The 16,579-nt window shown below is 37.3% G+C and overlaps 1 protein-coding gene across 1 annotated transcript; it reads left to right on the top strand.

The window, feature by feature from the left end:
• The first annotated feature begins 8,775 nt into the window (after positions 1-8,775).
• Positions 8,776-16,573, top strand: LOC137405245 (trophoblast glycoprotein-like). Its single transcript, XM_068091475.1, has 6 exons — positions 8,776-8,927; positions 11,327-11,501; positions 12,087-12,244; positions 12,464-12,612; positions 14,492-14,613; positions 15,613-16,573. Exons 1-6 carry the CDS (start codon positions 8,776-8,778, stop codon positions 15,853-15,855), a joined length of 999 nt encoding a protein of 332 aa, XP_067947576.1. The 3' UTR covers positions 15,856-16,573.
• Positions 16,574-16,579: the final 6 nt, after the last annotated feature.

The raw sequence follows: 16,579 nt of genomic DNA, 5'->3' as shown, positions 1-16,579 counted from the left end.
CTAACGGAAAAAAGCCGATAATCTAAAGTTTTTATGAGATGTAGAGCACCATCTACAAACAGTCAGATAGGTTCGTAGAAACCCTATTAAAGTCATCGGAGCAACTCGCAGTGTTTGACGTATGCAAATACTACACTGAATGCTTGATGAAGATTGTTAGTGAGTCGAAATAACATAGAGCTTCTCAAGTTGCAAAGAATCTCAAACCCCTGAACAAACTAAGGTGAGATGATAGCAAACTGTTTTACTTAATACTTCGATAAATAATCAAACGATTCATCAATTGAAGATTAAATGCATTGCTTCATTGAAAATCTTGCGTTTCCTTCACCTAATCATGCTTTTCCAAAACAAAACAGCTTCTTGCTAGAGTATTGTTTGTCGGTGTTTACTGCAGTCAGCTGGATCAATGAGTGATAAGTGTTGATTATAATGAATCATTGTCAAACTTCTCAGTCCATATTGTACATATTGGTTATAAACTATACAATAAACAACTTTCTGTCATATGTATTGACACTCAGTGTTTTATACACTCAATGGCTTAATTCACTTTGTTTAATTTTTTTAGGCTAAGACGGCGGCACTACATAACATTGTTAGCTACTTAAATTATTGGGCTTCATAAATACATGTAAAATACCTCTTGTGTATTTTTTGAATAAACCAGTAATATTGGAGTATTTGTTATACAGCATGCCTCTGCTGATCATTATTAAGACTTATCTCGCCTATTTACAAAATTGTAGACTATTGCTCTTTAAAACGTCAAGCCAATTTCAAGACAACGTGTAGTACCTTCATGCAACTGTATGATTATTATGTAACTGATGTTTTGGTTAGTTTTAAATCTTTATATAGTGTCATGCAGAACTTATACTGTGTTATTGTGTTATTACATTATATTCTGGTGTATTGTATTATAATAACTGTATTATGTTGTATTGTATTGAACTGCGTTGCATTAAATTGTTTTATATGATTTATGTGTGGTATTATGTTGTGCGATATTATATATTAATACATATTTCGTTGTATTTTAATCTATCGAGTTATATTGTATTATTATTATTATAGTGCTCACATATCAATTATTACCTTACAAAAGTGTGTGATGTATGAGTTAACTAAATATTGTTGTGGCGAGGGCTGAAGGGTGTACTTCTATTCTTCTCATGTAGGGCTATGCACAATGCTTACACATCAAAATCAGTCTTGTACCTCTTCCTATTTTCAAGTTTTAAATTTATACCTACAAGATTTGCTAGATCGTTCTTTCTGATAGGTTATAATGGATAAATATTGCACCATAAACGTAAGCTCTTATATGTCCTTATGACAATTTTGTACTCATTGTATGTAATGGATGTGATTCTTTTCTTTGTAGTCAGCCGCCAGGGACTCAATATGACCGACATTTCTCATCATTATCGTATCCACTGGTCTGCCAGGAACGCTCTTCATACTCTTCACAATGGGACCTGTACAACTACTGATTGACCGGCTATGCTGTATACCTCATTGAGTACTCTGGTTGTGACGCAGACAAACTAACGAATTTAATGTTTAATATTTTAAATTAAATTATTATATTGCTGGGCGACTCATGACAAGCATAAAGTATTTATTATGCTTCTCTCAGTACTTTCCGTTGGTACATGTCATTTCTTTTTTATTTAACTGACAATTATATGCGAAATTTCTTGCTTACTTTTAGATTTATTGTACGGGTAGTGTGCAAAAACAATATTGGTGCAGTATGTTCGATGACAACTAACTTTATGGAGAATAATTAATATCATAGGACTTTGTATGTGTATTTTGATACATTGTATGATTATTATATTATATAGCATGTTTACCCATGTACACAGTCTGTTTATCATGATACATCGAAAACACTCAATTGATTCTAGAAAGCGTATTGCAAAGTATTTAATCAAACTATTAAATAGAATCTTAAAGCTCATCATCACTGTCTATATGATTACCATCTTCAACCTCATCGTTCATTTCATTGCTGCAGTCTACACAGACACTTGTGCAAGCTAAAGATGCAGTTTTGCATCATCATCGGCTTTCACATTTACTATTTTTGCATGAGCAACTAGTCCAATGGAAAAACTGCCTGGGAATAGCTCTGTGTCCATCAGGAAACCACTGCACAGCAATTTCATCGTCGTCTTTACTCCAGCCGAGATTTGTGGGACAAGCTGCATGATTAGTCGGAGACCGGATCATCAAATTCACACGAACAAAACAACAAGATACAATGGAATGTTTAACCACATCACATGTAAAATCTGGTCTGTGATGACATCTGTTAGTTACTTAGAATTTATTATCAGTCAATAGTGATTGAATCATCATATTAATATGGACATCGTTCTTGATATTCAACGACGATGAAATAATGGCTATCGTGGTGAACGAACGAGGTCTTCGGTTTGATCATGAAAATAATTAGTTCTGCTTTCCTAGCAATGGTTGTAAATAATTCCAGATGGTTGAACTTATAATGGTCAACACGTTCAGTTACCGTTTTTATCTGTTGAGGTGATAAAACTACTAAATCACTTAAGGTTAGTCGCTCGGGCACGCAACACACGATCCTAGTTTTGGCCGCTATTACTAAGCAAACCGGCGGATTATGACGTTTTATTTCAATTATCCAATCACAGTTTGTGAAATTCCTTGTCCCAATGGCAACAGTGATCGGCTTGTTTATTACGCCTCCGCCATTTGATGAGATGTAATTTAAGCAATAAAGTAGATAAGTAACGAGGTTACAGAGTGCAACGTTCAAACAGGCAATATATAAATATCGAAGAATCTTTTACACGCATCATATTGCATAAGTTGAGAAAAGTAATAACAACTCACAATTGAGTTACTCTGCTCCTAGACTATGACTGGATATCTCGCTCCATAGAGAACATAAACAGGAAAGCTATCGAATACGTCAAAGCGTCGCAAAGTTGAAAGGTAGGGCAACCCCTACATTGTGAATGGTAACTGGACTTTTGGGCGACAGTGTATACTGACTGCACGTCAATGTGACTGCACCACTTCTTTTATTTTTTACCGAGCATTTAATCGCAAGTTTTGCAGAAGTGCTGAAAGGTTTGTACAAAAATATATTATAAACTCTGATAAGAACTAGACGCGAAATTATATTTGCATGATTAAAATATATTGTGACTATTTGGATTTTGTTATGTTCCTGTATGAATAATAACACAAGATGTGGTTTATTCACTCTCATAGTATGTATTGCATTAACATGTAGAGACAACAAGGAAAGTATAACAGTAATAAATGTTACCTGTATGAATAATAACACAAGATGTGGTTTATTCACTCTCATAGTATGTATTGCACTGTTGCCTTCCAGACCTAGTTTATATAAGCCTCAGCTATGGCTATCTAATAAATAGCTAAACAAAAGCATTACTTGTATTAGAATATTTAGCTATATTAGAATAGATAGCGCAAATTTAGCTTGACTTAAGCTTTATGATGGCAATCTAACACCTCCTCACTAGTCTGGAGATAAAATGAACAGACGAAACGTTACGGATAAAATTGTGTTTGCTGTCTCCTTCTAGATGACCTGCGTGGATTATGTGGTCCATAATCACTGTGTAGAGGATGTCTAGGATTTGGTCTCTTTGGTTGACGCACTGGTTCTTCGGGAGGTACCGGAATAGGTAGCCTGTCACTATTTTTATCTGATGTTTGAAATATATCTCCAGGGTGTAGGTCTTCTTCTGTGCTAAATCTAGGTTGTATTTGTTCTACATGTCTCCTCCATGTGGGTCCGCGTGGCCATACTCTAACATTAACACTCCGCTGGCCATAGACTTTAGTCACTAATGCTGGAACCCATCAAGGCTGATTAGATCTTTTAGGGCCACAGTATAACGCATAGCATGGATCTCCAACTTGATAGCTGTGAATCTTGTTTACCGTGTCATTCAGAAGCTGTGTATTTTTAGATTGTTTTCCTTGAGCCGAATGGGCTGGTGATGGAATAATTGTGTCAATTTTGCATCGGATTTGCCTTCCATGTAGCAGTTGGCTTGGTGAATATCCAGTCTCTAAAGGTGTTCTTCTATAATGCATCAAGAATTCTAATAATGCTGCATTAGGTGGTAGAGTAGACTTTTTCAAAGCTTGTTTAAATGATTGCACCATTCTCTCAGCAGCTCCATTTGTTGCAGGATGATAAGGAGCTCCTGATAAATGTGTAATTCCTCTTTCTTTGCACCACTGTTGAAACTCTTCTGATTTAAAGGTAGTAGCATTGTCTGTAACTAATGTGTGTGGATAGCCAAAGTGTGAAAAATCTTGTTCTAAAAGATCAGTAGTTGATTTTGTCGATGTAGAACTGGTCCTGTGTATGCAAGGATATTTAGTGTAAGCATCTGTGAGAACTAGCCAGTTACTTCCCATAAAGTTGACAGCATGATCTAAGTGTAAACGACTCCATGGTTTCTCTGGTAGCATCCACGGATGTACAGGATACTTTGAAGGTAGTCTCTGATTTTTAGCACACGATATACACAACTTGCTTGTCTCTGCAATGTCAGCATCCATTCTAGGCCAGTATACCGCTGTGCGTGCTAGCTGCTTCATCCTTTGTATCCCAAAATGTCCGAGATGCAATATCTTCAGTACTTCTTTTTGTAAGCTGGTAGGAATTACTACTCTGTTTCCATAGAGTAGACAACCATTACACACCGATAGTGAGTTTTCTAACTTTCTAAATTCTTTGATTTCAGAAGTAGCTGGAGTTGCTTCCTCTCGATGTGGCCATCCTTCTGTTGTATATCTCATGACTGTAGAGATAACAATGTCTTTAGAAGATTCCTTGACTATTACTCCTGGATCTGTAGGGTTAAGTTGAGCTCCAATAGTTTTAATAGTGCAAATAATGTCTACGTCAGCATCGTCTTCCTCTCTGTCAAACTCAACATCTGGTCCAACAGGTAGCCGACTAAGAGCATCTGCATTCCCATGTTTGTTAGTCTTTCTATATTCAATTTCATATTCATATTGACTGAGTAAGAGAGCCCATCTTGCTAATCGGTTAGCAGCAAGTGCAGGAGTTCCTTTGTTAGGTGCAAACATAGATGTCAATGCTCGATGGTCCGTAATGATGGTGAATTTTCTGCCATAGAGAAATTGGTGAAACTTCTTCAACGCAAATATGATAGCTAGTGCCTCTTTTTGAATCTGACCATATTTTCTTTGGGTCGCCGTCAATGTTTTAGAAGCATGCATAATAGGTCTTTCACTATTATCCTCATATCTGTGAAATAAGACAGCTCCAATTCCTTTTTCGGAAGCATCACATGCTATTCCTATAGGCAGCTTTGAGTTGAAATGTGTAAGAACTGTGTCAGCAGTCAGCAGTTGCTTTAGCTGAAGAAAACTGGTTTCCTGTTCTGCACTCCACTTCCACTGCACATTTTTTCTAGTTAGCTGGTGTAATGGTTCTGTAATCGTTGATAGGTTAGGTAGGAATTTGCTGTAGAACTGTACTGATCCAAGGAATGAACGTAAACTGTTTATGTTAGTTGGGGCAGGCATCTGTTTAACAGCATCTGCTTTTAGTCCTTTAGAAATTCCTTTTGCTGAAAGGTTATGACCAAGATATTCTACCGAGGGTTGAGCAAAATGGCATTTTTCTTTACGACATCGTAAACCTTTCTCATTCAGTCTTGCAAGTAGTTGTCGCAAATTCTGTAAATGACTTGTAGCATCAGTACCACTAACCAGTATATCATCTAAATATACAGCTACCCCTGGTAGATCAGCTGTCAATTGTTCCATTATCTCCTGAAAATATCCAGGTGCTGAACTGATTCCAAACGGAAGTCTCATCTGTAGTAGTACTCCTTTTTGAGTGCTAAGAGCAAGCTTTTTCTGACTGTTTGGTCCCAGGGGAATTTGGTTGTATGCATCCGCTAGATCAATTTTAGTATATCCGTATCCTCCTCCTAACTTGTTCATCAGGTCTTCGGGTAGAGGTATAGGCTGTCGGTGAGTCTCTAATTGTGGATTGACTGTTTGTGAGTAGTCTCCACATACTCTGATCGATCTTTGATGACTGTTGGAAAGTTGCGCTTTCCTGACCGGAACTACAGGCGTACCATATTGATTAAACTGTACTGGTTTCCAGATTCCTCTTTGAATTCCAGTTTCGTAGGCTAGATTTAATTCATCTTGAATAGCAAATGGAACAGGTCGAGATTTGTGAAACACTGGTTTGGCATCTGCCTTGAATTTTATTTCTAGCTCGTAATCCTTTAAACAGCCTAGATCGTTGTTAAATAGATCAGGAAATTCATTGCAGAGTTGCTCGCAAGATTGTTGTAGACTTTTGTCAGCCGTTTCCTGGTCTACTAATTTACAAGTCGTAGTAGTTTGTTGGCTGAGCAGGTTGTCTATTGATATCCCCAATAGTTTGATTGCTCCTCGTCCTATCAGGTTGAGATTTGGAACCCGGCTAACTACAAAGTTCAAAGCAATAGGATTTCCCTTTACGGTTTTAGTATTCAGCTGGCACTGTCCAATTACTTCAATAGGATGTTTTGAAGCAGATTCGTAGTTTGTCGTTGTTGTAGAGAGTACAGGTTTTCCAAGTTTACACCAGACTTCCTCAGTAATGAAGTTGTCACAGGCTCCTGTATCTAACTCCATCTCGATGATCTGCTCTTCTATCTCAATACTCTTTTGAAGTTGTTCCATATGTATTCTTCGAATAGTTTTAAGCTGTTGTTTTGGTATAGATTTCTGTGCTATAGGCCTTTTATTAGTAGTTGCTTTTCTTTTTCGGCAGGCAACTCTTAGATGTCCTAACTTCTGGCAAAAATTACATGTAGCAGATCTGTATGGACATTCCTTAGCAGTATGTGTAGTTTTATTGCATCTGTAGCAATTGAAAGTTGTCTGTCTTGCTTCTTTGTAGTTTGAAGTTCCTGGTGGTGTTCTATGATCTGGTTGTACCTTGTTAACTTTTTGTTGTTCTCCATATACGGTTTCTTTGGCTATCTTGGCTGCGTCCTCCGTTTCTGTCGCAATTTCAATAGCTCTTTTAAAAGATAGCTCAGTTTCTTTTACTTTGAACAGTGCTTTGAGAACTGCTTCATTATTTACTGAGCAGACAAACCGTGTTCTCATAGCTTCATCTAATGGATCATCAATATTAGAAAAGTCACATGTGGTCGCTTCCTGTCTAATTCTATTCGCTAATTCATGAATAGTTTCTCCAGGTTTCCTTTTCATAGTACTCCAGAATTTATAACGCTCGCGTACTAAAAATCGTGTGGGATCATATTGTTCTTTTAAAAAATTATCTATTTCTTCCATGGTAACTTCCTTTATAAGTTTTGGGGTCTCCAGTTGGCTAGCCATGTTGCTGATCTGTTTGTAAAGAACAGGTGACTGATTAATTAAGAACACGTTAGCTTTCCTCTCCTCAGGTATAGAGTGAGCTGCTACAAAAGTGTCATATCGATTCATGTAATCAGTCAATAGTTCGGTAGCTGGATCATACTCTGAAAACTTGGGTAAGGCTGCCGATGGTGCTAGCTTCGCTGCTGTCTCGGTTTGACCTTTCACCAGCAGTTCCATGAGTTTCCTATTCTCTTCCAGATAAGCTTGTTGTTGTTCTTGATGAGCTTTGTGTTGCTCCTCCATCTTTTGGTTTTGAGCCGTAATGACTTCGATTAACTTATCCACTTCCGAAGACATACTTGTATATACTGAGAATGCTGTATAGGTTTTGGGTTATATTCTTGTAAGAATATCAGTTGTACTGCTCAAGAATATCCCATCCTTGTCGCCAATAACTTCTGTTATGTTCCTGTATGAATAATAACACAAGATGTGGTTTATTCACTCTCATAGTATGTATTGCACTGTTGCCTTCCAGACCTAGTTTATATAAGCCTCAGCTATGGCTATCTAATAAATAGCTAAACAAAAGCATTACTTGTATTAGAATATTTAGCTATATTAGAATAGATAGCGCAAATTTAGCTTGACTTAAGCTTTATGATGGCAATCTAACAGATTTTTTCATCAAAGTGTATTGGAAATTTTTTCAATACGATCACGAGTCTGAAAAATAACTTTGTACGGGGTTTCGTTTTGTTTCACAGCTAAAGCTTTTGGTAAGCTTTTACAACAATATAGCATTACACGTATATGCAAAAAATTAAAGAAATGTTAGATACTTATACAATGCAACCTTGGAGGGGGCTCTAAAGAACTCATCGTCGTGCTGCGGAACAACACCACCAGCTCCATCTCAATCCGTGCTTACATACAATTGGTTCGCCTCACCCAAAACATGCCTCAGTGTTTCATGACGTGTTTATTGCTGCCCATGCTGAAAAGGTAAAGTGCACGGGCTAGCCGGGTCACGCACTCAAGGATTTTCGTGCGTGGCGAAAATCCTTGCACGCGTGACCCGGCTAGCCCGTGCTATTAATCGTATAGCAGTATAAATCTAATTTCACCAAACCTTTAGAAAAGTCGTTGACAAAAATATATTGCCGATGGTGGTAATAACGACGCTTATGAATTACGAAAAGATGAGGTTTACCTCTATGGCTTTGAATAAAGGGATTTTCTAAAGCGATAATAACCGCTTCGATAGCCGTTGGGCAAAAAAACAGTTCGAATTAACAGTGTTGAGTTCGAGTTGTCTATAGCAATTTATCATTACGTGGGAACGGACCAAAGAAACCGTTCGAATTAACCATGTGTTCGAGCTATTCATGGGCGAGTTATCCATGTTTGACTGTAGTTGTCTTCACAGGACACGATCTGAGCATTATTGGTGACAATATCCTAGGAAATAACAGTCATAATAGCCTCCACACTCTTGATTTATCTAACAACAGGTTCAGTCGGTGAGTATGTCATGGTTATTGAGTAGGAACGAAGGCTCAGCGGTATGACTAAACACCAAGTCTCGAGATGTTCCTATCAGTAAATGAAATTTCTAAATGGTTTATTTCTTCATTCCTTTGCTTTTGGACCAATCTATGAGAAAAACTGGAATAAGTTGGGCAAAATTAAAATTTGCTTCTAGTTGTGATTGTTAAAGTTTTACTGCAGAAGTTAGTGGCTTGAGAATAAATCAATTTAATTAGCTTCAGGACCATCTCGCCACATCATCTTACAAGCATTCTGACACTGGTTGCCAGCCCCAACAAGTCTGATATTGGCTCAGTTAGGCTTACAGGCTTACACTCTGATTAGCTTGAGCTAATCATAGTCTCATCATTATTCTATACTTGGCCATTAAGCCTACAAGGGCAGGAGCCATGTTTGTATGTTCCTTTAGAATTAGATTGGCTCAAACTGCATACATTAGAAGTCTCTCATATTATAGACTAAAGTATGTATAAAGTCAAACCTCAACTTATGACCTCTACATACACATTTTTTGACATTCGATGTAACATTTGAGTGAATATTTGTGTTGCCATTTGAAGAAATTTTCAACATACGATGTCCCAAGTTTCTCAAAATACTGCAGTTTTGTAGGGGAAAGTGCAAAAAGTGATAAAAATTAAAAATGAAATTATAAAACTAGAAATTCCCCTGTCATACAGCCCACAACCAAAGTGATAATCATGATAATCAAATGTTCTTGTCATAAAGGGGCGTTGTAGTTCAGCCCTAGCTTGTACATAAGATGTAAAGAAATTTGGCTAATGTTCTAGATAATGTAATGAAACCTTCGGTAATTGGACAAAAAAACATAGGCTGATAAACTGTGTACCACATTTTCATACCTGTAAATTGGTCTCCTCCGCCTCAAACGGTCTACGTTTATTACAGAAACCTTCGGCAATTAGACAATGCCATAGACTGTTGAAATGTGCACGTTTTTCTCGTGAAATGCGCACGCCTTTATGGTTTTACTATCTGTCGCACGGCTTTATGGGCGTTTTGTTGGCCAGTCCTAATTTTGATTAAAAAGGCTTGTCAGGTTTTAATGGCGATTTTAGGCCAAATTAATCTTTCTAGTTATGTATAATCCGATCAGATGGGTAAGTTTTAGGATACTGCTGACACTTTTCAAATACTTGGTAACATATTTAAATAGGTGTATAGGTGTTTTGTATCATTATTATACTTAAACGACTCGACAGAAAAATGGTTAAATTTTTTGATGGGATTTCGGTACAAGGGTTTGGGTATGGCTGTCGGTGGATAATTTTCGGGAGTTGTGTGCACATATGCATTTATCATAAAGCTCCCAAACACTCACTTCGCTCGTGTTTGGTCGTGGGATAATACAAAGTACATGAAGTAAATTAAACTGTATCTAGTGTGAGTTACGTTGTGTATTTCTATGATTAACTCTCCCACTGAATGTAAGCATTACCAGCTCTACCCCTCCATTCATACGACTTCAAGATAAAGTGAACATACAAACCTCTTACTGATTATTCCCTCTATCATTTTAGTTTCTACATATAATTCAAGTCTTTACCTTTAGTTTTTTATATAGCCTATTGTCATATGTAATTAATTGAAATATTTATCATTTATTTGCCTTTGAAACAAATTAAACGAAATACAATGTGTTCTTATAAGAATATTTGTTCCAACATATAACTGTTTCAAAGTACGAAGCAGACATTGAAATGGATTAATTTGGTGTAGCTTATAATACATGGATGTGTCAAGTCTGAGATGCAAGAAGAAAAAAACTACATTGCTTGTCTTTGTTGGTGTCGAACACTAGCTCACTACAGTCTTCCTTTTATCACCAAAATCAACTTTTGTAATTTAGTTGAAGGGTATAATCCATTTTTGAAGACTATGCAGTCAAAGTTAAGTCTGAAAACAAACAGGGTCAGAGGCGATAACCACCTTTTTCAAAGAGTTTAAAGCTACAAACAATATTTGACGATTTAAAGCATCGAATCTGACTTGATATTTCAGAGTAAGAGTGATGAATGCTGGTTCGCATGTCGCGTATTAACACGGCTGCTTTATTAAATAAGTTCATTTTTTGTGCATCATTTGCGAGTGTCGTTTTCATCTTTCACAAATATGGAAAATTTGACAAAAATTTGTGAGGAACAAAACTCGGTTGGCTTGTGGGTTTTTGTCACCTCCATATTGCGGATGACGCAATCTTTGAGATGACTGGTAACCGCGTCATGGAAACATAGTGATAAGCGGCAATGTTTCATCCAACAGTGATCGAGTCTTATTTCTGTCTTCTGTTGGAATGTAATGCCGTCTCTACCAACAGGGTGACACCTCAATGAAGGCTTTTCTGTTGTAGAATACAACCAGGCGCCTTCTACAGTCTGAAGAATCTCAAGCAGCTAATCCTGGACGACAATGAGTGGAATATCGATGAGAGTGTATCTCACCCTAGTGTCTTCAATCATAGCAACCTAACGACACTTTCTTTTAGTAATGCCTTTGGCGCTGGCAGGGTTAGAGATATTGGAAAGGTTTGTCTGGGTTTTCAAGTTGTAGGAGCTTTTTGAGGAGGTCAAAAGATCTGAGTTAAATGTATTATGCGAGCCGCATACTTTTATTCTTTCAGCAGTGTGATGCAGTGTCAGATGGTGGAGCAATTAGGGCTTTGACTATACATACTCGAGGATGCGTTGAACGTGTTTGGTAAAGGGTGACAGCCATCCTACTAACAGTATTTGTGTAAACTAGTGAATGCATTCCTTTTATTCACCCTCATCGTGCCACACATTCTTTTGAGGCTTAATTAATAGAAATGCCATTGTTAATCCCGTACAATTGATTTCTCATCATCCTATACAGTTATAAAGGTAACACCAGACTATGCAGTCACCTGTCCTATTGTGCCTGAATGGTGTGATGCTGTACTGAAGGCTGCTTTTTCTATTCTGAATTTTTGTGTGTGATATGCAGATTGTTTAGTCTCTATGATTGGTATTTCTACGTAGTATCATAAGTATGTTAATTCATCCGCTTGTATTAGGGATTGAGCTGAACAATAGCGTCTCGTGACTTTATATATGAATCCTTGGGAGTTTAGCATTGGACTCACATTGCAGGTGATGGAGAGGCTGCAGGTGCTCTTTGTCAACAGCTCCATGCCTAGTCTGACCTCACTGCGCTTGAGTCGCAACAAGATTATCGCTCTTCCGGGTGGTTTCTTTTTTGGTATGCCCAACTTGCAGCTGCTCGACCTCTCCAACAACAAACTAGACAGGTTGGCTGTGGTACTCTTTTCTAGAACGTTTTGAGAATTTGTATATGTCTAGATAGAAAGCACGATTGAAAATGGGTATTCTGAGTCTGTATTTTGGGTTATTAATTCATGTCTGGTTTCCAAAATATTTGGACTGCCTGGTGTCTTTAGCTCGCGTCTTACATCCATTCACCTTTGCCAGCATATTCTTCATCTAATCCTTGCTTTTCTATTTCAAAGAATTAATGTCCGACTCTCAAATCTTACACACCTTCAGTCCCTTCTGTTGCACCAGAATGCTATGAATGTGATATTTCAGACGCTCATGGATGATATCGACATTCTCTATGATGATGGCCAGGGTTCTCTGCGAAATGTAACCCTCTCCGGTGGGTACCATAGATATAGGTACCATCTATAGATATAGGTACCATCTATGTATGCTGTCTTGTTTCATTTGTATTTGCAGTTGTATGCAGGTTCAATCATGCTTCACATTTTTATTTGAAACTCTACGGTGTGTAATATAATTGCCTTATCTATAATTTACGTGTTGGCAAACTTTGTGCTCGTGGTAAAACTTGAAACTCTATCTGGGCCGCTGGTTTGGCTACAGCTAAACAATAATTTAGTTGAAACAAGACCAGCTGCACTAGACAAGGCCAGTTTTCATGGGTTGACTACTTCCTCAACACCAGACACTAGTTATACATGTACGCTATATTGAACATTAGGTGATAGGTTACTCGTGTTGCCTAACATAGACTTTCTAATAGTTTGGTCTGATCATAGTGACCGACCAAAGTTGGTGGGTCATGGAGTAGACGAAGGGTGACCACTTTATTGACAACAAGGGTCTTTCCCGAGGTTATTACACAAGCCCAAACTGAAGATCACTGCCAGAAAACAAACATTGTAATTGAAATGAACATTGTAATAATAAATAATTATGTAACTAAAGACCCACCATATTGTTACAATATCAAGAACATAGCATGGTACTGTTATACTTGTTCTATTTTTACACAATTGCATTTTCAGTAGAGAAACAACATGACTTTGCTGGTAGTGATGTATTCGAGTGACCTTCCCACCAGCGAATAATACATTAACGATTCAACATCATGCCTCGGTTGTGCCTGACCAAGCCAAGTTAAACATAACTGACATATTAGGTGTCGACTGTCGTAGCTCTCTTGAACATCGTCTGCCATTGATAAAAACTGTGCTTTGGTCTCTGTGGGAGTATCTGAACCAGAAAAATATCATCACACCATCTGTCAATCTAATTTGGGTTGATATTGAATCCATTTTGTTACTGTTATATGGCAGACTTGTGAATGAAACAACTAATCTCTACTCCAGCCACTAATTTAAGATAACTTATACCAAATTTTAATAGATGTTATTAAAAAGTATTGGTTTTTTCTATAATTTGCGATTCTTTTTGATGTTTCAGGCGATCTAACTGCCAGGATGTTTCAAGATTCGACAAGAAATCGACAAAACTTGATTGAGGTTAAAACGCTCAGCTCAAGCGTTATTATGATGTCTACAGTTGTAAAGTTTTTTTTAGCGTTTTAATCGTCAGCAAATTTTGTCGATTTTAATCTTGAAACATCCTGGCATTCAGATCACCTCAAGCATCAAAAACAATTACAAATGGTAGAAAAATGTCGATACTTTCTGATAGAATCTACTAAAATTTTGTGTAAGAGCATCCTACCCTTTTTGAATCGCTTGTATTTTAATCGAGTCACATGACTGCCATAGAAATATTCTTACCATAAACCAGTTAACGTGTATCGATATGCTTTGCCTTGTTTCCTCGCGCAAAAATGTATTGCCATTATTTTGATATTGCTCTGACTCTCGAAATCCTCGTTTTGCATTTGTGACCATGGATGAAAAAATGACATGTACCCATCAGACAAAACTGCCCTATATGCTAGTAAGTGAAAGCATGCTTAGTTTTTTATATTATCTCACAAAGGTTACTCTGATAAAGGCCAAATGACCAGCACGGCCTACTAATGAGCTAACAAATATTTCTCACACGATGCTCTGCGCGCAGTGAAGCTGCCAAATGCTGCCATTAATAATTTAGAAAAATATTTAGCTGGGAGAATGTGTTTTAGTCGAAGCTTATCACTTGACTATTACTGTTTCAACAGGCAATATGTGTTTGTATATAATAATTATCTACAATGATACAAAGTTTACCAGTAAAGTAGAAATGTTGTCACAAGACTATCGCTATTTCTTCAGGTAACTTTATCCTGTGTAACTGCCTAGCCCGTAATTTCTCAAGCTGGTTGAGGTCGGGTAACAAGTCTTTACTGGTGGATGCTGACAAGGTTACGTGCTCACCTGGGCCTAATGATGCAATGGTGCGTATTCATCTCACTCACTCTGTTGGACCTGTTAGCTTTATTGAAATTAATAGTAACATAGTTATACAGGATGTTGTAGCATTAGGAAACCAGTTTAAATGTTTGTCCTATGCATAATAAAAAAAATTTTACTTTCCATAAAATGCAGGATACTTGTATACAAAAAAGTTGAGGCCCATGTAGGCCTCAACTCATGATTGGTCAGACCTACTAGCTACTTGGGTTTTGTTGAATGGTGTCTGAGGCTACGGTGTGTTTGAGTAAATACGCTTATATATACATGTTGTGCACATATACACGCGTATACAGCATATGCTCATATAACGTAAATCTATTGTATAAATTTTACATAACTTGAAGAATTTATATAATTTTTGCTTCACAGTACGTGGAAAATTTCATATAACGTAAAGTGTAAATTCTGCGCAAGTTCTCGAATTCGATTTGAATAAAAGGAGGATTGCATTATGATCTGCGAGAGAAAATGACACATAGGGTTATCTCTATTATATATACTGTAGTCTTTACTTAACGACGGGCTCGGTTCACATTGATTTGGAGATATGGACGGATGTATGTTAGAGATTGTCAAAATATGTTGTACTGTTGGTGTGTCACGGTGAACATAAAGAATATGTAAAAATCGTGATATCTATTTCAAGGTAGCCTAACATTTGTTTGCATGATCATGCATGCGCAAAAGCTAAAATTAAAAAAATTAAAATTTTATGTTGACACTTATTATTGAAAAAGCCAAGAGAAAGAGAAAAGGTGAAGAAGTACATCGCAGTGTAAATAGTCTATACATATGCTGTACAGTAGCCTACTATTCTATCCAGTAGCCTAATGACGGGTCTTCAGAACATCACCCGTCATTAAGTGAGTACCGAATGTAGTTCACTGCTGATGCCATCCATACATACTGTTACATGATACATGATAAAATCCACTGTTTGATAATGCATTCAAGGCCTTGCGCTGGTGTTATACATGCAGGCTGGCGCTGCCCTACTCGACTACAAGCTCTCCGACTTGGTGTGCAAGGAGGTAACTGATACAAAACAATCATCATATGTGATTCTCATTATCGTCATCGGGATTATCACTGTTATCGCTGTTATCGTTCTCATTCTTAACCGCTCATTCTTCATCAACAAGTACATCGCTTGCAAGGAGATGCTCGGAAGTAAGCATGACTTTTCTATCTATGGAGCGAAGTATAGCTCAGTTGTTAGTTAGTTGTTAGCTAATAGCTCATTTTTATCATTTTATAGAAGCAGGCTTTTTACCCTCTCCAAAGCAGCTAATTTTGATGCAAATCTGTTTGATATTTTTGTTAAGTTTTTACTAATTCTAATTTTTAATATCGTTGCTCAGTTTTTTTTTACGTGAATCTCCCAGTTGCAAGATTATACTTTGAATGTTTTAGCAATAAATCGACCCTTGCAGGCAAGATCGTTTTGAGATGCTCTATCTTTTTGACCAGCTTTCATAAAAATATTTGACTATCACTTTGCTCTGTACGCTGCCTGACCAATTATATACACTTGGTTAATACTTAAGTGAGGCTAATTTGTGAGCTAATAAGTGAGGCTTAAGTTAATACTTGTGAGGCTAGTTTTACAGAGGTCATTCTGATGCAAATTTATTTAATTCGAAAGTCCGCTGGGCACTGACATCTTGCTCTTTCTTTGTTAAGACATCATGCTTTCCACGAGCGAGTAATTGCTATACCGCTGTAAGTATATGTCCCGTAGACTATTCGTATTCCAGGGTGTTCTAGATTTAGCCAAAGCATGTCCTAGATACTCTAGTTAGATATGCCAAGTTTTATCCTTTGAGAAGTGACTGCCCAGATACAGAAAAAATGATGGGGCTAGTGAACTGTCAGAATACAATTCCCTTTAACTTTATTATCTGTACCTTGCGATACCAATTGACAGATGCCTTTCGTTGTTTAAAA

This window comes from Watersipora subatra, chromosome 9 (assembly GCF_963576615.1).
Source record: "Watersipora subatra chromosome 9, tzWatSuba1.1, whole genome shotgun sequence".
NCBI classification, from domain to species: domain Eukaryota; kingdom Metazoa; phylum Bryozoa; class Gymnolaemata; order Cheilostomatida; family Watersiporidae; genus Watersipora; species Watersipora subatra.
The sequence above is the reverse complement of the archived record's forward strand: the minus strand, read 5'-3'. Positions and strand labels throughout refer to the sequence as shown.

Bases quoted from the DNA above. Each gene is read 5' to 3' on its own strand.
- LOC137405245 (XM_068091475.1), top strand. From the start codon at position 8,776: ATGTGTTCGAGCTATTCATGGGCGAGTTATCCATGTTTGACTGTAGTT. The intron at 12,245-12,463 runs GTTGGCTGTGGT...TCTATTTCAAAG, and splicing joins TCCAACAACAAACTAGACAG to AATTAATGTCCGACTCTCAA. The intron at 12,613-14,491 runs GTGGGTACCATA...CTATTTCTTCAG, and splicing joins GCGAAATGTAACCCTCTCCG to GTAACTTTATCCTGTGTAAC.